The sequence below is a fragment of the Indicator indicator genome, chromosome 1 (genome assembly GCF_027791375.1).
Source record: "Indicator indicator isolate 239-I01 chromosome 1, UM_Iind_1.1, whole genome shotgun sequence".
Lineage (NCBI taxonomy): Eukaryota > Metazoa > Chordata > Aves > Piciformes > Indicatoridae > Indicator > Indicator indicator.
Genome location: NC_072010.1, coordinates 43,020,629 through 43,043,821, shown reverse-complemented (window position 1 = coordinate 43,043,821; position 23,193 = coordinate 43,020,629). Strand labels below are relative to the sequence as shown.

Here is a 23,193-nt window from a genome sequence, read left to right as displayed (position 1 = left end):
CGAAAGAAATAAGGACAGTAAAGTTCTCTCTAACTCAATCTGATTATAGTTTTTTCTTAGTCTAGATATACTAGGTAGTAAAGTGATGATTCTGAATTTAGTTAAAGGCAAGCTATAATACATTCATATCCCCACATATCCTGAATCAGAATGGTTTGGATTGGAAGGGACCTTAAAGATCATTTAGTTCCAACCAAACCACCAGAACAGGTCGCTCAAAGCCCCATTCATTCTGGCAACACTTTGAGACAGGGGATATACACAACTTTTTTGGGCAATTCCACTATCCCTCCTCCTATCACTGCACTCCCTGACGCAGAGTCCCTCTGCATCTTTCCTGTAGGCCCTCTTGAAGTACTGGAAGGCCAATAGAAGGCCAGTTTCTCCAAAGCCTCTTCTTGAGTCTGAACAACTCCAATTCTCTCAGCCTTTCTCCAGCCTCCTGATCATCTTTGTGTCTTTCTACTGGACTTGCTCAAACAGGTTCATGTCCTGGAGCTAAATGAAATATTCCAGGCGTAGTCTCAACAGAGCAAACTAGAGGGGCAGAGTCATCTCCCTCAACCTGCTGGCCATGCTTCTTTTGATGCAGCCCAAGATACAGTTTGCTCTATGGGCTGTGGTTGTACATTGCTGACTCATATCCAGTTTTTCATCCACCTCAAGTGCTTCTCTGCAGCTCATTCCCTAGCCTGTATCTGTGCTTGAGACATCAGTAACTCAGGTGCAGGACCTTGCAGAGAATCCATTGGATGTTTACTCCCTTGATTAATATGTAAAGGAGAAACTTATTCACGCTCTTCCATTAAAAATTTGAAGGGTTTCCTTCAAAATTGTCATGTTGTTGAATAAAAAAATATATAATTTGAAAAACAGGTAACGTGTCTATTGACTTTAAATTATTTTAATCCTACTAGTTCCCAACTAGTACATTACCAGTACTAGTTTTATTTAAAGTGAACAAGAAATATCTTCAATTTTAAAATAAATGGTTTGGTGTGTCTTGAACTGTTCCCTTTGGGTTCCTTTCGTAAGGCTACATGTAGTGATAAAAATCCAAACTATGACACTGTTACTTTTCTTCATAAAAGTAATGATTCTCTCAATCTCTGTGCCGTTCTGCAAATGTTATCTGCATCACCTTAGCAGGGCCAGAGACATCGTTGAGCATGTTGAAAGAAAAGCAGATTTAAAAGATAGATGAAAAGAAGATTTAAAACTCAGATTTTCTAATTTTGTTTCCATCAGCACATTTCTCAGACCACCTACTTTCCACAGCTGTTTTGCTCTTTTAATTTTTCTTCTTTCTAGTACTTGAGCAATTTCATCCTGAAAATAACTACATTTTGAGAGCTTCCACATGACATAGTAGAACTATATTCTAGCTAATGAATAGTGTGTTGAACCAGTTGTTACCTGCAAGCATGCAGCAAACCTTGGAGTGTCGTTGATAAATATCTGAGTCCACCAAGAATCAGCTGCTGTGTGTGCCTTCTGCACACATTGTATAAATGCATGGTGGATAGAAGTGATGAGAAAAAGCCAGATAACAAAATAGAAACTAATGTGACATTAATAAAGGCATAAAAATGAGAGGAAAATCACTCAAATTATGCTGTGTCTGATACTCTAACCTTTGATGCCTTCATCTATGAAAAGAAAAAAAAAAAAAAGGATGTGTTATAACTAAATCAAATAACATCTAACTTCCCAGTTTCCATCTTATATTAAAAACACTACATACCGTGGAAGAAGGAAGAGAGCTCAGATCTTCAATGTCATGGTGATACCGTTTTGCATTTGGTATCACAATATAAGACAACTTTTCCGTGTCATTCTGTTGTGAATGTGAAGATTATAGAACTCCTCAGTGTCTTGTGAATGGACTGTTAACAAATACAAAATTTTCTAGCTGTTGAATTATATTACTTTAAACACAAAGATCAGTATATTTGAAATTATTTTTCCAAGCAAAATATCAGAATTGTTAGTTTTTTAAAAAAATATATATTTGCACATTTTAATTTTTTACTTTATTTTGGTTGTCCAAGACACCCTCATAATCTCTAAATTATATTTTCTGAAGTAATTAATGTAAAAGGTGTATAGGAGAGAGTAACGTAAAAAAAAAAACAAAAACAAAACAAAACAAAAAAGGACATTTAAAAAAGATGTCTTGGGGAGAGCATGAGAACAAGAATGACACTTCTTACAAAAAAATATTTATCTTATTCTTTTATTAAAAAGTGTATCAGTCTGCAAGACAAAGATAACAACTTATGAAACTAGGTGAAATAGAAGAACCATGTGCTATAAAAGACCTGACATACGTTATTCAGATAAGATGAATTCAGGTTACAAATAAGCAGCATGAAGTTTGATGACTTTAAACCCTATCTTGAAGATATTTTTATGACTTTATTCTTATTATTTTAGACATTTCATTCTTTGCTGGGAGGTAAGTGGCTGTGAGTTTTACTCTGTACCACTGGAAAGAATGCAAATTGTATTACCAATGTAAATGCATGCATGCGTAAATAAATAAATAAAGCCTGGTAGACATCCACACATTTGCTCAAATTTTAGTCTTCTTGTAAAAACAATATCACTATTCCAAAGTCATGTGTTATCAATTATTTTTTTAAGGCTGCCTGGAATTGAAAGAAGACACAATTGAAAATCTTCTTGCAGCTGCCTGCCTCCTTCAGCTCCCTCAAGTAGTAGAGGTTTGCTGCCATTTCCTCATGAAGCTTTTGCACCCATCCAACTGTTTGGGAATACGAGCATTTGCTGATGCACAAGGATGCACAGAGCTTATGAAGGTGGCTCACAACTACACTATGGTAAGGCAGTTTCAGAATATCTGAGTTATCATCTTAAAAATCTTCTGTGAACAAAAATGTCTTGGTAATTTTTGAATTAAAACTGTTCCATACTTATGGAACTTTATTCCATAAGTAGTCCTTTTGAAATCATAGGGCTAAGTGATTCCTCTCAACTTCAGTGAAGTGAAAAGATCTGGCCTGCCATGATGAATGCAGTGTCAGCTGAGTGACAACAGTGTTTGTATTATTCAGATACATGTTCACATACAGGTGACCATAATAAAAAGTCCTTAGGGTATTTTTTAATTACTGTTTCTTTTTTTTTCTTAGCTTTCGGGAAGCTTTGTAATTACCATTATTGTTTTGGTTTTTTGTGGGGTTTTTTTTGCTTGTTTGGTTTTTTGTACAAAATTATCCCTTCTTTTATTCATTGTGAAGTACATTAAGACAGAAACTCAAAAACATAAAGAATTTTATCTGACAATATGTTGTAGTTCAAGCTTGTCCCAGAGTCCAAAAGCCCAAGTGGAACAGATTTAGATTGCCTGCCATTTCCCTTTTTTCCATGTAGAGTAAAAGCAAATTAGGCAGGAGAAAAGAGAGGCAAAAATCACGAAAGAAGTGGTCTCGAATCAGTTTGGAAATAAAAAAGGTAAGTTTAGCAAAATATATATAGCATTTGAGTAATAGGGAAAGTTACAAAGGTATAAGGAAAAGGGTAAATAGAAAAAAATATACAAACCCAGGCCCAGCTGGCACTGGATTCCCTTGATGTAAATGTGGATTTTCTTTGGATGCAGTTCTTGGAAGTGTGGATGCAGCATGGAGCCTTGACACATGGTAACCGCAGGAAGCAGGGGCAGCACAGATATCTGTTGAGCAGTCAAAGGACAGGAGAAAGAGCAAGAACCAAGCAAATGTCTCCCTTTAAATAGGCTTACTGGAGAGGAAGGGGGAGTGGAATAGACATTGACTTGGGGGACCCCTCCCGCTGGGAGGGGGAAAACCAAATCTCTCTCTGCCCACCTGGGGGCTGGGTTCTTTTTCAGCCCCACCTCCAGGGATGGGTGTAACCTGACACAAAATATTTTAATTTTTTACCTTTAAAAACCTGACAGAACAGGTATACTATTTTTATTAGAAATTAATCAGAATCAATGAAGCAAAAATATGTTAACTTATTCAGAAACAGAATCATTTTGGTAACAATTCAAGTCTTTGTAGTTTGACAACATTAAAACCATCTGGGTCATGAAATGAAACTTGCACAAAGAGTAGATTACATATAATTTCTGAGAAATAATTGTCCCTTTAGGTCTATACTGAAGTTGATGAAGTAATAGAGCAGATTTCAGTGAACCTGCTTTACTTATCCAACAGTTATGTCCTTATTTTATTTATTCTTTTCTGTAATTTATACCATGTTGTAATTCACAGGTTTAACTGTGTTTTTCGTATCGCTACAGCTCATTATATACTTACAGAGCTAGCTCTGTGGCTGATTTTAGTTTTCTCTGTATTTAGACATCTAAAATGTAAGTTTCCAGGTCTGAGCTAGTCAATTTTATCTTCATCTGTCAGTGGAGACAAATAAGCTGTCAGAGCAGAATTAATCTGATCAACCTTAGAATGAGATTGGATTAGAATTGAACAGGTATGGGCTGGCAAAACCTATCAACCTATCATTGTAATTTTTAGATTTATGTATCACTTTGATATATTCAAACTTTTTTTTTTTTTTTTTGTAGTGAAAAGCAACGAAGTGAATGGTTAAAAAAAAGAGAAAACCCTAATAGTGGAAAAAACTTTATTTTAAAAAATTCCTCATGATTATTTAAAACAATGTGCTGATGTAGTTTTGATATGTATGAAATTAGCCATTACAGTACATTTGAGGATTTGTGACTGATACATATGATGTATCACTAAGTTCACAAAGATCTGTGCCCATTTCTAAGATATTAGGTGTACTGTATCATCTATTACTGTTTTTAATGCTCAAAATCTGGATTATATGTGATGGGTAAATCACCAACAAAAGATGGTAGATCAAAAAGCCAGTCAATTGTAATAAATAAGCAAGCTGTGATGTAGCTACAGTTACACTTGCAAGCATGCATGAATCACACTCACAATAATCACATCTATTCAGCTGTGCCATTCCAATACTTTTATTTCTGTATTTGATTTAACTTCCAACCCATTGAAAACATAATACTAGAAGTTAAGTTTCTTTCATAAGTATGTGATATTTTCATAGGCATCATGCTACCGCATTTAGGTGTGAGGAAGGTCACATCTATTTGATCTACTCTTTTGTGTTAAAGAGTGTGGAAGTAAAGAAAGGCAAGGAGAAGTTTGCTATCAATGAAGTTTGTGTCCTGTTCTATCTGGAGCATTTGAGAGGAAGCCCTATTTAAAAAACAAAACAAACAACAGGACAGCAAAATCTTTGTTTTTAAAAAAGTTTTCATGATTTCAGGAGACTATAAAGGCCCTTTAGAGCTGTTCAGGGTGCTTTTTTAAGAGCAGCAAGTCATGTATCTCAAATTCTGGATCTTTGAATCCTCTTACAAGGTGTCATTGCAAAAGCTTGTTTATTGCAAATAGGAAATAGTAGTGCTCGTTTAACTCTGACATATTTCTGGTTGTTTGGTCTTAAAAATTTATGGTTATTTGAAAGCTGTACAAAATACCAAATAGCTGAAGTTTGTGGTATGAAGGCAGAATAATTGGTTATTGAATGCAGCTTTTGGAGTTTGGATATTTCTGCTTTCTAAAAAAAATATTTTTCTTCATGAAAATGTGAAACAAAGCAGATGAAATGAATTTCCATAGCTTATTATCTTAAATATTTACTTAAATTATTTATCATATAAATAGTGGCATTGTTAGTAAATGAATCTCTTTGATAAATGAAAAACACTTTTTGGAAGAAAACTTCAAGGGGTGAAGCTTTGACAGCATTTGGGAGAACTTTAAAGAAGAGTGAAATAGCATTATGATTTCATTCTACACTTCTTGAAATTTTCAGAAATATTGAACTTCCTGGATATTTAGTATTTTAATAGAATATCAGTTCATTGAATAGGAAATTACAGCTCTCTGAATAGACAGTTCCAAATTGCTAATCGTCATAACATTTTTTTAATAGAGTACAAATAACAAAGCTAAATGGACTAAAAACATCTCACAAAAGTAATGGCAGAAACTATGTATCTTTCATCCTGTTCTTTGTATCTACAAAAGTATCTACTCTACATTAAGCACAAGAAATTTTCTTTTTGACCCATCCTATATCTCTTAAATATTGCAGTCAAGTATTTTCAAAACCAAAAATAATAATTTTCATTCTACTAACCACAATGCTATAATGAACTACAGTTAGGCCTGACCAGAAATAATAGTGTTATACCATAAATTTTTTGAGATTGAAAAAATAAAAAGAAATCAAAGAAGCAATCATTCTATGCTGCTTATGGGAAAAAGGAATAAGAGAAATATTTTCCAAATAATCTTGCAAAAATAGATATATAAACATGGAATATTCTATAGAATGTGTAATGATTTTGAGATATGACTCAAGTTAAATCTCAAAATAATTATGCTTTATTAATTACCTAGGTGACATTAAATATTGATACCTATAAAAAACAAAACAAACTCAAAAACAGAGACTAATGCTCAGTAGCTCTTAACCAAAGCACTAATTTAAAGTGCTGGAACCTTAGGAAAGTGTCCAATGTCTTATAGCTTTCCTCCACCAATTAATTTTTGTTAGAGAGTTATTTACAGTTGTCTTCACAATAGCTTTTTAATGGAAATCAATATAATTTCATGAAACTGGTTTGCTTCAATGAATCTCCATAAATGTTTTAATCTTCATTTGTCAAACACAATTTTCTTGCCTATTGTCAGACTTGATACTGTACAAGTTCTGAACTACACTGGTTTCATTTTTTTAAAAAAGCGCATATGCGTGTATATGTGTATATATGTATATGTGTATATATGTATGTGTATATATATGTATATATACACACAGATCTAAAATCAAGTTACTTTGTGCTTTCACATAACATTCTATGAGCGCAAGACATTTGAGTTTGTAAAATTTATTATATTGAGAAAGACATAGCTTCTAACAAGGAGAGCCCCAAATTTAAGAATCCTGTTGTCCTCAGTACTTCAATATGTAGTTTCCAACACATTTTCTGTCACATTAAACAAGTTCAGTTTCCCTCAACCATGAAATCTGTGGAAGCTGTGAATACAATTTTTTTTTTCCATAGCTGGCACTGGTATGTCCAGACCTAATTCAAAGATGGCAAACTTTTTTTTCAAGACGCAGAGTCATGGCTGAGCTTGGAGAAATCTTCTAACCATTAACTAGTGATATATATCCTATATCCCTTTCCATGAGAAGAGGTATAATATCTCTCGTATTTACAGAGATATTCAGTCTTCAGTGTCATATGTCAAATTATTCTATTGAAATACATATTCTAAGTGAGGAAAAGAGAATGTGTGCATAGAGGAAGGGAGACAGTGAGGAAATTAAAATAACAAAAGCTGTGAAGGACAACTGGAGAACATTATAAAAATCTTCAGGAAATACACTTGCCAAATAGCAAAGTTATGAGATTGGTGGGGAGTGAGAGAAAGGTAGACTTCATAAAAACATACTGAACAATGAAAGTTGGAGATTTCTATGTTTATATTCCCTGTTCTTTTTATGAAAGGAATTTTTTAAGTTGAATATCCAACTAAATGTGGAATAGCAACATTTTAAATTAAAGCATTTGAAGCAATAAATGTGTGAATTATTTTACTTCCAAGGTATGAATTTGCTCTGCTGGTATTTGATGATGTATTTGTTTTGCATTTTGATTTCAGGGCTTTTTTTAGGGGTTAGGTTTCAGTGAGTCTGCTAACTTAATTGGCAGCACAAATATCCATGTCTCTCTTGGTTTAAGATTTTTATACTTCTTAATTGCAATCTGTTTTCTTTTACTATCTTGTCAATTTCTGTAATTCTTCAATCTTCAAAGCCATATGTCTGATAACTTTAAATTCCTAATTTATTGTCAGTTACATGATCATACAGTGAAATGCATGTGTGATATCTTTAAAAAAAATAAAAAGGACAGCAAAATGCAAAAGATAGCAATAAGCTAAAGCAAATGCATTCTTCTAACAAATTTTTTATTCTTCTAGTTATCAGGGGTTTCATATGTAGGGAAGCTAACCTCTAAAGTCAGCAATTTATCAGCTTGTCAGACTTGTCAGAAATCAGTCATAGTGCATGGTCTCATCTGTCTCTTTATAAACCAGCATATAGTCTAACTCAAAATTGTGACGGCAACTTCACTGGGATGCAGCTCTTTCCAGAATGTATGACTTTTTATAATACGCTTTATTTGGAACACTTATGTGTTTATTGATGTAAATTTTTAATAGACTTTGTTAGTATAATAGACTCTGTTTATCAATGTACCATTAGCCCTTGATGTACCATTAGCCCTTCTCATAACAACTACTTTTCTACCTTAGTAAATATTGAGAGAGGTCTGCTATGTTTTTCCTTAAAATTGTAATTGCAGCTTGATTTTAAAGAATGGGAAGTTCTTAAATATTGTATTCATACTTGCTAAGCTTTTGAATACAACTGTACCTTGCTTTCTCTCTCCCAGTAAAGAACATGGTTCTGCTTGTGTTATGGCACATGGATAATGCTTAGAAATTTAGAATGTGATTTTCCTAGTTATGCCTCCAGTTTCTTCACCTCATTTGACTGATTGTTTCAAAGTGAAAATTGAAATACCTCATAGGTAACAATTTAATCTGTCTGTGTTTTACCACCCAGGAAATGACACTTAAAGCTTAGTGATCATTTTGTATCTCGAAACTGCTGTTTGTCTACTGTGATAGAGCTTGCTCCACATTTTTATTTCACCATACTCCAAGATGAATTGCTAACCATAAACTTGAAAAATCTTAAATTACTTTAATGCACTGAATAGAAAGATGGTTATAAGTGAAATACCCATGACCAGAAGAACATATATGAATAAAATGAGTGCTGTGTCTGGAACCCAGTCAAATGTTAGCAATATAAAGGACTCAAATATACATTACAGTTCCAAGCCCAGGAGATGTCGAATGTTTTCAAGGGCCTTTGAATGAAGTGATAGAGGTGTTTAGTATCTTATAGATGCAGTTCTTTGCTTCACATTGCAAGAGTCATTAGTCCCATCACAGCAAAATGTTTTTCGAACTTAATTATAAGCACATAAGTAGTCTTAATGACATGTATGTCTGTGTATAGACCCTTTATCTTACTGAGAATTCTGATTATACTGCAGATGGAGCAACCATTTCATTTATGTGAAGTGTGTACCTTATGCAAATTTTATAATGATCTTTTATGGTGAAGAGCTTCAGTGATCATGTTATTCGTCACGTTTATTACCCAAGTCACTGAATTTCATAGTTAAAATTTGGTTGCTTGGAGTGGGAAAATAAGTGACATGTAAAACCTTTCCTATCCAGTTCCATTGACAACAGCCCATCTTGAAGCATATTGAAATTGTAATAATACTCCATATTGAAATTAAGGGAAATATTATTGATAGATGGTGTGAAGTCATGAATAGGTAGTGGTTGTATATTCAGACATCAGTGGTTTATTTCAGTCTATATATGGCTTTAACTAAGGTGAGATAACAAGCGAGGCAATGTTAACATTTATTTGACACGTGCTGTTAGCATAATTTGGACCAGATAACAGTTTTGTTAGCTTGATAGCATACTTTGTTTTGATGGTGTTGACCTCCTTATCACCACATCAGTGACAGATGAATAGGCAATGAATTTGGTGGAAAGCTGTCAGGACAGACAGGCTCGAAGAATTGTCATCTGCAGAAAAAAGTCCAGATGCTGACCAGCAAATAGAGATGTTCTTCAGGCATCAATATTAAGTCAAGTTCTGTTTAACAACTCCCCCTCCCAAACTGGCAGGGGGAGATGATCAGCATGGTCAAGGACAAATCAAGGCAAGAGTGCAGGGTGGAGGAATGGGCTGACAGGAACATCACAAAGTCTGCAATCTGGGGAGAAGCAACCCTGTGCACCAGTACAGACCAGGGAGCAACTGCCTAGGAAGGAGCTCTGCACAAAAGGACCTAGGGGTCCCGAAGGACACCAAGTTGAATGTAACCCAGCAATGTACCCTGGTGGCAAGAAAGCCAACAACATCATGGGATGTATTAGTGAGAGCGACCAGCTTAAAGAAGGTCCTGTTTGACACCCATGAGACCACATACAAAGTGTTGTGTCTACTTTGATGTCCCTCAGTACAAGACATGGATGCACTCGAATGAGTCCAGTGGGTCTAAGTGGGAGACCTTACTGCTCTTTGCATCTGCTTGATTGAAAGTACAAAGAATATGGTGTCAGACTGTTGTTGGAGGTGCAGAATGATAGATAACAGACACAAATTAGAACACACTATATTAAGATTATTTTTATTTTTAAACCACAGGAGTAGTCAGATACTAGAAAAGCAATAAGCAGTGGAGTTTTTGAGATCTGTTCGTGGAGGTGTAAAAGACTTGACTGAAAATGTCACTGAGTAACCGACCTAGTTAAATATACACTGAGCAGGGAGTTTGAACAGTTGACCTCCAGAAGCCACTTTTGAACCAAGATTATTCTGTGAGGCTACTAAATCTATCTCCTGTGTATTTTCTTAGAGACAAGCTGTGAATCCAGGGACAACATGAAGAAAAGTTCAGACTTTTTTCTTTTTTTTTTTTTTTAAAGCAGTGTGTAACAGATGGGATTACCAGAACTAACATTTAATTGACTTTTATTAGCAACAAGCCTGCTAGTAACAAGTTAGCAGTAACACACTGAAGTTTTACAGCATTCTGTGATTTTCCATATCTTATGCTCTCTCAGACATATATTTTTGAAATATATTGTTGTACAAAATGTCCTACTTGCACTGTAAATACCAAATATAAATCTACAAGTAGACCTGTGCAGTTTCTGTTCAGACTTATGGCATCCTGAACTTAATGGATGATCTGTAAGATTTTTTTTTTCTTAGGATAGATAGTGTTCATAGAAAACTATAGCGACTCCAGACAGCAACAGAACATTTTTCATTTGTTTTATTTTGTGTTTTATTCAAAACCCCTTTTAAAACATTTGTCCAGCAACCTAAGAGGTTATTGTGATAGATTACAGTACTCAAGCAACTGTGGAAGACACTGTGTCATTCAGTGGAAGGTGACATTGTTACTGCTACTGCTGAACACTTATTTGTCAAAAAAACAAAAGCAATGTATTATGTTATTCACACTTCACAGTATCACAGTATATCAGAGGCTGGAAGGGACCTCAAGAGATCATCAGGTCCAACCCCCTGCCAAAGAAGGATCACCTAGGATAGTCTGCAGAGGAACACATCCAGGTGGTATTTGAAAGTCTCTAGAGGAGACTCCACAATCCCCCTGGGCAGCCTGTTCCAGGGCTCTGTCACCCTCACTGTAAAGAAGTTTCTTCTCATGTTGAGGTGAAATCTTCTATGTTCTAGTTTGAACCCATTGTTCCTTGTCCTATCACTGTGTACCACCGAAAAGAGCCTGGCCCCCTACTCCTGACACCCACCCTCATATTTATAGACATTGATCAGATCCTCTCTCAGTCTTCTCAAGACTAAACAGCCCCAGGGATCTCAGTCTCTCTTCATAGGGGAGATGCTCAAGTCCCCTAATCATCCTTGTGGCTCTCCATTGGGTTCTCTCCAGCAGGTCTCTGTCTCTCTTGAACTGAGGAGCCTAAAACTGGACACAGTATTCCAGGTGTGGTCTCAGCAGGGCAGAGTAGAGAGGTAGAAGAACTTCCCTAGACCTGCTGGATACAGGTTTTGATACATCCCAGAATCCCATTGGCTCTCTTGGCTCACTTGAAGAAAAATAAGGAATAGTTTTGTGGAAAACATTTTTAGAAAAGAACTTGTAAAACAGAACATTTCTATCCGCAGCAGTATATATTTGTTTTTTAACTCATAACAGTTTATTTTTTACTCAACTGGAAATACTGCAGCTACTGTAGTGTAATGAGAACATTTGTTTTAGTGTTCGCCACATGCACTTTTAAAATAAATTGGTATTGTAAGATTTTTTTTAGGTTTTTGAGAGTTTTGATTCAAGTTTAATATAAATTAAGTGTGTGGGAGGAAAATACCAGTGTCGTTTCATTGGAACATATAACAGACTCACATACCTATGACTGAAATGGACATACTAATCCGTTAAATGGATTTTGCAAGAGGAGAAAGGATGTGAACTAGAATATAGAAATTTGTAATTGCTTTGGCTTTTGCTTTTTCCCTTGTGGATTTTAGTCACAAATTTGGAATATTCAATATAGAAAAAATCATGTGCTGTAAAATGTTATACATACTATTTAAATCATACATAGTCATAAACATGTTCAACTTAATATGTATTCTTGCACCACTGTCAACAGGTCAGAAGGTACTGTATCAAATCTTGCTGAACTGTCAGTGATCTCTGAGTCTCTGGGACTCTCTCTAAATTAGTAATACTCATTTTTCCCTTGCACATGGCAGGGTGTCCTTGGAAGAAATGTTACACATTTTGTACATATTGACATCTGGATATGAAAAAATATGGCTTCCTGTATTTAATTTGCTTCTATAGTTTCCTTTCAAAAGAGTTAATTTTCAATACGCTAGTTTGGAGTAAAAAGTTAATTACGTCTTTGCTTAAAATACTTCTTATGTTTTCATAGAATGCTAATTAAAGAAATCTGTTCACTTGTTTAGTTAAATTCTGATTTTTAAAGTAGCTTTTTGACATTCCAAGTTGTTTTTTTTTTTTTTTAAGATCCTTTCTCTATCTAGCATCCTTTGTAATAGCAAAATTAAGCTGAAAATGTCACAAAGAAACCAGAGTAGTTGAAATAAATAATAAAACCAGAGATACAGAGATGAAAAAAAACCCACATTTTGGAACTCACTGTAGCCCTTACACCTAACCTGGAAGTATTTTTTGAGGTGTAGACTTTTCTTAATTACACCACTTGAAAGCTATACTAGCAATGCAGAGTACCGTAACAGAAAAAAAGTTAAAAAGACTAAAGAGCAAACAGAAGTAAGAGTCCCAAAATGCTTGTGATTTTAAAGCACATTTAATCTTTATATACAAAATTAATCTTAAACTATTTTATTTCTCTTGATAGTGTGCCTTTCTTAAAATATTAGCATAGCTTTTTTAAAAATCATACTAAGCTATTTTATTCCTATTATTATGATTTATGCTTCCAATTTATTTTTTATTCTTTTTGTCTTCAAGAAGAAATGGTGCTTTGTCGATCACTTTTCACACTTCAGGGTTTTTAACATTCTTGTTTGAAAGTAATAATCAGCACTTAGCACAGTGTGCTTCTTTTTTACAAGTTCTCCTTAGTACAATTGTGACATGGCACATTACAGTACCACTCCATCAAGACACAGTAGGAGAAGAGGAAAGTAAGAGCATTTCAGGAACTAGCATATGGACAACAAGATAATTAATAGGAAATACAGAAGGGAACTGGTGGTAGTAAAAAGCTATGAAATCTACAGGAAAATAGTTAAGCAAATAGTCTATAGTACATTAATCACAATCTGATTGTTTCTTTGTCATCAGGAACTTCAATTCTATTGCCTAAATGCCACATTTAAAAGGTTGGTATGATGGTATGCTGTATTATTCCTGGAGTGTGCTGCTATGGAAAGTATCACTCTCATCTGAATGATCTTTTTACATTATACACAGGACTTAACAGTTCCTATGGTTTTAATTTGTTTTTCCAGTCCCAGAAATGTGACTATTCATCAGCACTGCTAATACCCCATCAAACTAATACTTACTAGGTTTCAGAATGCTAGCAGGAATATAATTTCATGTTAAGGGCACTTAATAGGGTACAAGATATGTTCCTTTTCTGTGGATCTGGTGATGATTTGTCTGTCAGATCAGCAGAACTACATTTCACTCTCCCAAGTGAAGACTACATAAATTTTGCTTCATCTTATTGAACTGAAGGCATAAATTACCATCCATAGAATTTGTTGTATTTATAGAAGAATAAATTTGGTAAGACACAAATTCCCTTGCATTCTAGCCAGTCCTCAGAAATTGGAGGGGCTGGGGGTGTCTGAACTTACTTCTTAATAGGTATACCTGTTGTGACTATAGGCTTGACACCAGACACACAAACAGCCTGTCTGTTGTAGGTCTGTCTGAATTCAAAAGCAGCAGTCAGGTACTCCAGTAGTACAGTTTATTCATATGCTACATAAACAGATTCTTTAAGATTGCCGGTGATAAATGCACTAAACTGCAGACTAGCTCTATAAATACAGGCTAGGTCTATAAAATACAGTTGCAATCACAAACTCAATCTCCCAGGGAAGCACTCAACATAACTGAGGTTGCAAATCTCACCAAAAAACATCCCTTTGTGGAGGAGGGGTGAGGCTGGGGAGATGAGGAGTACAAGTGAATATATCCTTGCTGATTGGCATCAAGCTCTTGATCCCCTCCAAGTGAGATATGAAATTGGGGTAATATTTATGCCTCATTATTTACTATTGTGTGGAGTATGTGGGTAGGACTGTGGTCAAGCCATCGTTACTGGTGGTCAAACAGTTGCTCTGTTATCAGTTGCACAAGGTATTTCTTGGGTTTGATAGGCCTCCACCTAGCCCCTCCATTTTTCCTGGTGCCATAGCAACACAGACCACCAGATCTTCTAGCCTCTGTGCCTGTTCAGGTCACCTTGTGTTAATCAGTAATATTGAGTTTGTAATTTTCCACTGTCTTGTGCTTCTAACAGAGGTAGCTCAGGGCAAGCACATTCTTAATCTAAGGAGCAATGGTGGGGTGTCTAAAATCAGTTATCAGGAATCTGTGTCAGCACATACAGAACTGCAAATATCACTAAAAAAGCATTCCAAATACATTGAATTTTTGAGGATTTTCTTGCCACTCGTAGAAAACAGTGAAGATGAGAATCCAGACAGCTGACTTTTGTAGCTGTAAATGCAAAGTATTTGAACCTGCAGACTAGTATAAAATCAAATGGCTGACATTTGTACATGTCATTGGCAAGAATGAAGGATGTGTCCCAGTACTGGGGATAAACATTGTTTGTTTTCATGAAAGGGTAATCCAAGGGTAGCTAAAGAGAAAAACCCTTGAGCATGCTTAGACTGTGTGTGTAATTGAGTGCTAAATTCTCTGAAAATGTAGGATATATTGAAGCTCCATTTCGGGGGTACCAAGAAAATGTAACATAATATGTGTGTTTTCTGCCTGCTACTCCAAATACTTTAGGATTGAGAAGGTCCACTAGTGCCTTCTTACATAACAGAGGAGATAGCATATCTGGAACATATAGCTTGTGTGAGGGGATAAAGAAATAATATTGGGACAAGATGATTGAACTGAAGCTAACTTGGGGAATTCTGGTAGGAAAAACAGTGGAAGGGAAGATACAAGACTGGGACATGATAAAAAAGTCAGTCTTAGGCATTATACTATGATTAAGAAAGTAAACAGAAGAACATATGACCAGTAAAAACTGGATTTTGTAGAAACTATCACCAAGATTCTTGTATTTAGTCACTGCTCTGGTTTTGTAATCATCAGTGACACACAGTTTTAAAATGCTTGCATCCTGAGAGCTTATAACTTAGTTTTAATATTATTTTCATTAAGTCTTGATATGCAACATGTACCATTTACAAGATTATCTTGTAAATGCTGGGTGGTATACTAAGGAGTATTTGTTATTGGTCAGGATTAGACTGTGTGATTTGTCTTTCAGAAGCAAAAAGACATCTTGAGTTACTGATTTGGAGATGGTGCTTCTCATTTCCAAGGATAAGACACACCTGAGGGCTGATTTTTGTTGATAATAGTGAAGACCTGGAAGTGACAGAGTATTGTTTCTGATCTTGTCTGGTATAAATGTGTTCAGTACAATGCAGGGCAGACAGCTCATTTGTCTGTTGACTTAGTCAGGAAGATTTTGTGGCCATAGAAACATAAAGACGATAAAATATCTTTTGGTACTTTCAGTACTGGGAAAGGAAAAAAAAAGAAAATATTTTAGATTGAAGGTTAGCCCTGCTTTTCCCTGAAGCAGTATCAGAAAACTGAAGCTTTACATATTCTGTCAATGTATGAATGCCATTCAATACAATAGTGGCAGATGTTAAAAGAATCGTAACACAGGGATATGGAGGAAAAAATCATCCACAATTATTTCTTTCTAACTGGAGCCAGGGGAAGAGAAAGGTGCATGTTCTCCCTTAATCTACATTTAAAAAAAATATTCATTATTGGAAGACCAGACTCAGGGTTTTGATCTCATTGGCATGTTGCTCCAGCCTGAATCTTGTGGTGAATGCTGGTTCATAATTTTTTTTTATTTTAGCATTTAGATAATTTCTTGTGATAATACAAAATTCCAGTGAGTTTTATGCTTTGTAATGGGAGCTTGGCAACGACACTTGCCTTAATGAGGAATTGGGTGACTAAATATAATGAGCAATAGCTAACAATATAATGCAAAAACAGAGTGTGATAAGCCTTGGTATAGTACAGTCTGTAGATGAACTAGCAAGAGGAGATCAAAGCCTGGAAGTCCTGAGAAGACAGTCCATATTATCATGGACTGCTTTTATTGGCAGCCTGCGGTACAGCACCCCAATTAGGGGCAGGGGATGGGGGATATTTTGCAGATATCCAACACTGAGGTACAGTGAGTGTTGCATTTCCCCAGGCTCCACTATGTGAACTCATATTTAGGGCCAGCTTCAGCAAGAAGAACTGTGCGCGGGTTGTATGTGTGGGAGTGTGAAGTTTTTCCTGACACAGATTATCTGCTGCTTTGGTTCAGTTATTAAATTGAACTTTACAGCATCACACTGTCTGGTGCTCTTTCTCTGTGCCCCTTCCCCTGATGAAAACTGTCATCATGCATTTTTCTTGGCAGTAAGAAGTACCATATTGTCATGTTTTGACTGTAAGTGTTCCTTACCCGAAATACCAGAATTAAATCCTTTTTTTTTTCTCTCTTTTTTTTTTCCCCAGCAAAAACTGTTACATTTGTATAAATCATTTAGACTTAAAGACAGGGGGAAAATGAGAATTTGTGGTCTTTAGAAGAAGGAGCAGCCACTCAGGAGGACTACAAAGTTGTTGTGAGGCTATGCAGGGAGAAAATTAAAAGCACCAAAGCCCAACTAGAAGTTAATATGCCTTCATCTGTCAAAGACAACAAGAAATGCTTCTAAAAATCTATCAGTAATAAAAAGAGGACTAAGGGTCCTTTACTGGATGCAATGGGGAACATAGTGGTAAAGGATGATGAAAAGGCTTAATACCTTCTTTACATCAGTCTTCAGTAGTAGTACCAGTTGTTTACTGGATGCCCAGTCCCCTGAGCTGGAAGATAGGGATGGAGAGCAGAATCAAGTTTACCATAATCCAGGAGGAGATGATTAGTGACCTGCTGCACCACATACACAAATCTATGGGTTTGGATGGCATACACCCAAAAGTACTGAGAGAGCTGGTGGAAGTGCTTACCAAGCCACTTGCCATCATTTATCAGTATTCCTGGCTAACTGGAGTCAGCTGACTGGAGATTGGCAAATGTGATGCCCACCTACAGGAAGGGCTGGAAGGAGAATCCAGGCAATTACAGATCTCTCAATCTGACATTGGTGCCAGGCAAGGTCATGGAGCAGGTCATCCCCGAGTGCCATTATGCAGCACATTCGGGGGAGCCAGGTGATCAGGCCCAGTCAGTATACACTGAGTTCATGAAGAGCAGGCCCTGCTTGGTGAACATGGTCCCTTCTATGACAAGGTGACCCACTTAACAGATAAGGGAAAGGCATAAGGTCCTCATGCCCACTATGTATGGTAAGGAGGCAAACACAGGCATGTGTGGAGGGCTGGAGGGCTGGGCCAGTCCAGGCTGGGCCAGGCTGGGCTGTCTATCACAGTCAGTGTTGTGTTTTGTATCACTCCCTTTATATCCTATTTCATTTGTATTGTTCTTCCTGATTGTTTTTACCTCTTTTTGCTCTTCTGTTAAACTCTTATTAAAACCCCATGGGGCTTTGTCTTTTCCCACCAATTTTCCTTCCCATGCCATGGATGAGTGGAGGTGTTGGGGGCAGTGTGAGCAGCTGTGTGGAACTCAGCTGCTGGCTGGGCCTGAACCATGGCAATGACCCACGCTGGCATGGAATGAGAACAGCAATTATTTCTATTGTAAGGGTTTACATTTTCTAGAGAGTGACTAACTTCTATCAGTTAGGGATAGCTGACATTGCCTCAGGAAAAGGTGACACTTAAAATTATAGATAATCCCAAATTCCCTGTCTGGAAATTCTTTGTCTTTCTTCATGATCAAATCTGTTCCCCTTTATATGTGACCCCACCTTTGTGACACCCGGTGGCCTTGCAGCCTAGCAGCAAAGAGAAACCATTCTATAGCATAAGAGAAGTGACTCAAAAAGTAAAAAGGAAAAAAGAAAAAAATCCTCTTTATTTGTGTGATTCCCTTAAATAGTTTATAAATTGCTTTTTTTAAATTGCATTTCCAAAAATTATTTGAAAATTACTGGTTCTGAATTGCTTTGGAAGTTAAAATATGTTCCAAAAGAAGAAAAATTGGTTGCCTCTTAGAAGGAAATAGCCTTGCTTGATTTTGAGATCATTGTTACATCAATTAGTAAAAATGTAATTAGAGTAGCAAAAAAATCACCTAATGTAAGATAACATAATTTCATTAAAGTTATTAGTGCTATGTTGGTTTATATCAGCTGGCAATCAAATGTGTACTTCTAGAATCACTTTATTAAGATTGTTTCGACTTATTTGTGTAGTGTATATTTCTCCATAGCTTTTCATATACTTCATCTTAATTAGTAACCCCTAGATTTATTAGTTCAAAATGGTGCCATATTAATATCATGCTTTGCGTTAGCCTATTTAGTATTGTACTGGTACAATGAGTGTCTTTCATAAGGAAAACATTGCAAAAGGCAAGATGAAAAGAATTGTGAGAATATTTCTTGAGGCTTTTCTGTGGGAAGAAAATGATAGCACTGACAGTGCTAAAACCACAACTTTTGAGGATATTCTGTACGACACCCTTGCCAATAATAAAAAACTGGCAATTGACTCTTATTGTTAAATTTAATTTACTTCAGTACTGATTCAAAAACACTCTTGCCAGAAAAGATTATAGAGTCAGTATCATATTGATGCATTTCATTCTCTCCTACACTACATTTTAAATTTGAATTTGTAAGTTTTTAAATTTGAAATTTGAATCCATAGTTGCTAAATTCTCATTTTCTGTACAAAGCTTGAATAAAAATTTTCCTGATGTAAAAAATGTAAGTTATGGTAATTGTATATTAAACTCTAATTCCAAGGGTTCATGTTTATTGTCAATATTTGTATTTTATTCATAGAACTCCCTCTGGTGGATTATTTGAAGTATGAGCATACATTGTTTATTGTTTATCCAAAAAAAACCCAAAAAAGATAAAAAAACCCCAAACAAAAAAAAAAAAAGTCTAAAGAATATGACTCTAGAAGCTAATTTTATGACTTTAAATGCTAAAAAGATTTCAGTTAGCATTTTATCTATATATTTATGCTGAAGGTAGATAATATATTATTTTCTTTGACAGTAATTCATAGAGTACATCTGTAGTCATTTGCAGATGTGTAATGTTGCTGTCCTCCACCACATAAAGGGGAGTTTTAGTAACCTGAAAGTAAACAGAAGTACTCGACTATTTTTAATGCTTGTTGAAGGCTGATCTCACATGGATGTTTGTGATTGATTCTAGTTAAGGAAACAAATGTTATACTTACCCTTTATGACAAATTTCTGTTTCTCTCTGTCCTTTTCCCTTCATAAAGTTTTGTCTCAATTTTCGCTTACTTTGACAGAAGGACAGTTTACATCCATGACATTTTAAATTGATGCTAATATCAATACAGGTCTGAACTCCTTGAGAGAAGGTCCATCTAATTATTCTGTGGTATTATGATATTATATTGGGTTTGGTTCTAGTCAATGTTTTCATCATCTATAATTTGGAAAAATATTAAAATAACTGCTGGTAGAGTCTATGGATTATACAAGATCGGCAAGGCAGTAAATAAGCATGAGAAACAGCAACCACAGAAAACTGCCTGGACTGATTACTTAACAGTAACAAACTAATTACAGTGAATTATATACCCTAAAGCAAAAAGGTGAAGAATGAGGGGTCTGAATTTCAAATGTAACTGTAGATGAGGGACAAGAGAAGAAAGCTAAAACACAGGGAATTGTAATGGGTAGAAAATTGTAGTGCTATGGAATTATTTATATACTAATGTTGGAGAACCTAACTAGAAAAGCTTTAATTAGTTGATGTGTGAAACTAGATTTTATACAGTTACCAACCAGTTAACTATTGTGCACATCTTCCAAAGGTGTGAGAGGATATAGCTTATTCATTAAAGAAAGTAAATGAAAAGGAAAAGTGGCAAATGGAATGACAGGCAGGGAAATAATTTGTAAATCAGATTTCTAAATGGATGCCGTTGTTGTTAAGAGTGAGAGATTTGTTAGGGATTGTCCTTATGGAAGATTTAAACTTCATTAATGCACAAAATATAGGAAATAAGTATTTTTAATAAAAGTAGGGGCCAGTCTCTTCTGGATGTGGTAGCTACCAGGTTTCTTTACCAAAGTAAATACCTGACATCACGATATGAGACCATCATTCAAACATTCCCTGCTGAAGATAGAGTTCATTCATGCGATCAAGAAAATAAGGATTCCTTTCCATGAATTAGTGAAGGAAATTACCAATAACTAAATAAATGTCATCAAACTTAACTGAAACGTGCATTTGCTTTTAATGATTAAAGAGATTTCAAACATGTAGACTAAAGCAGGATGTGCTTCAACGAAAACTGAATTTCTTGAAAGTGTTCACAATGAAGATGAAAGTAAAACTCAAAATACATAGTAGTGATACTTATTGTCCTGGTTTAAGGCCGAACAGATCCTGTATTGCCCTGAGAGGGACAAAAGAATGACACTCATACAAATGGATTGAATGGTGATGGAAAGGTTAAATGGAAAAGCAATTGGTGTTTTACAGAAAACTACAAAACATAGTGGCAAAGATATCCCAAAGCATTCAGTGTCCCTTACACCACACCCAAAGGCCTCCCAACACTTCCCTTCTCCCCACCTGAGGGTGTACCCAAAACCCACAGGGTGGTTTTTTCCCCCCCACTGCTAGGCTAATCTCAGGCTGGCCACGTCTAAGACTGCTGTACCCCCCCCGCAACCTTCTCCTCCTGGCATTAGGCCTAGATAAGCCTAAGAGGCCTTGAGATACTTCCCCACCATTACCTGATAGGGAGCATCTCCTATGGGAGCAGAGAGGGAAGAAAGAGGGAGAGAATGACTTTGCAGATGGATTTATAGGGCACAGGATTTATGGTTAAACTACGCTGTTTCCTGTGTCCAACTTATTGGGTTGGACACCGGAGGTGGACCTTATGTGGCAGTAAGAGGAGGCACCCAGCCTAAACTGCCACACTTACAAATGTGTATGAGTTTGTGTATACTTGTGTACACATACACATACACCATAGACATACATTGCTCTGTGTGTACCTGCATGCATAACTACATGCACCTGTGTACATTACATGTACAAACGCACAAGATTCACTGAAGTGAGATCATGTCAGACTTACCCAACATATTTCTTTTAAAGCATGATTGAGGTTTCTTAGAAAAAGGAAAAAGAATGGAGCTAATGCATTTGCATTTCAGTAAGATGGGATACTATCTACGTGCAGAAGATCAGTACAGGGATAAAGAACCAGCTCCTACCTCGGTGTGGTACTGTGTGGATGTGAGAGTAGATTCTGGGATACTTTTATAGTCACCATTTTTAAATAAGGCTTGACTTTTGGAGTGCATGGAAAAAAGGAGCCAAGCGTCATTACAGGACAGGAGAAAATATCTTGCAGTAAATGTCTTACAGTGCTTGGGCATTTTCAGCTTATTAAAAAGAGAAGACATTACACTTGACTATAGTGTGTCTCCACAGGGAGAAACTGCTGTGAACTAAAGAGCTCTTTAATCTAGTGGAGACATCTTAGCAAGAGCCAATTCAGTTTAGACAAATTAGAATAAGGTATGCTTTTCTATCAAGAAGATGGAATAAACTGTGATAGCTGCAGATATTGTCATCTCAAGATTGAGCACATTTGAATTAAATCTAGGCTGAGCAGGAATTATTCTTACTCCCAGGGTGATCAGTGAAATGTATGTGCAGAATATATTTGATAGGTAAGAAATTAGATTAATGATCTAACTAATCTTCGTGGCTTTAACTTCAGATATCTGTGACTTGCCAAACTATTTGTTTCCTTGTTAGTGCTTGATACTAGCTACCTTTTTGCTAGTCATGAATACTAAAGGCTAAGTAGAGTGGAAGAGTAAAGAGGCCAAATTCTCCTTAATAGGTAGCGTAACAGCAGAAGGAACATTTTGGAGTCCAGGGTGTTGTTAGTTTTTGCTAAACAAGGAATCCACGTATCAGAGAGAACAGGAAATTCCTTAGCTAAGAAGCAGGTAAATCAGCCAAAACTTAAGAGACAGCAGACAAAAGGCTTTTTTTCTCCCAGTAGACATGTAGAATTTGATGCAGCACAGGACAGTTGTTTTTGGTGTGTTTACTAAGGGAAAGATACAAAGAATTTAAAGAAATGCTCTGTAGCCTTCCTTTGTATCTATTTTTTGTGAAGTCCTGACTATCAGGCTTTCAATACAATGAAGGTATGATGGTCACACATCTTATGTAGCCTTAAATTAAATATTTAGTTTAAAGATTAATTTAATATATGGAATAAAAAAGTGTGTAAAATCATATAAATCCACATAAGGATTAGGTCTCCAGGGAGTCAAGGACTGGTTTATATAAATAAAGCATGAATCTTTCTGATACTGTAGAAAAGACCTACTTTGGTGTTGCATATTAAGAACTATCCAAGTTTAAATTCAGGTGGTTGGTAGTTACAGAAGGTGCAATGTATTTGGCTGCTGCCATTATACCACAATGATAACAAAGAACAATTTCCTTTTCATGAAAGAAGGAGTTGCAAGGTTTGTTTGCAGCTAAAATGTTTCTGAAGCATCATTATAAAAGACAATGCTACCAGGTGTTTTTCTC

General features: G+C 35.9%; 1 protein-coding gene across 2 annotated transcripts in view; it reads left to right on the top strand.

Annotated features, from left to right (window-relative positions):
* Window positions 1-23,193, top strand: part of KLHL1 (kelch like family member 1) — a 223,834-nt gene that overhangs the window by 91,902 nt on the left and 108,739 nt on the right. For both annotated transcript variants that reach the window (XM_054381796.1, XM_054381787.1), the window contains one exon: window positions 2,647-2,843. In XM_054381796.1, the coding sequence (XP_054237771.1) occupies window positions 2,647-2,843 (197 nt within the window). The remainder of the gene's footprint in view (window positions 1-2,646; window positions 2,844-23,193) is intronic.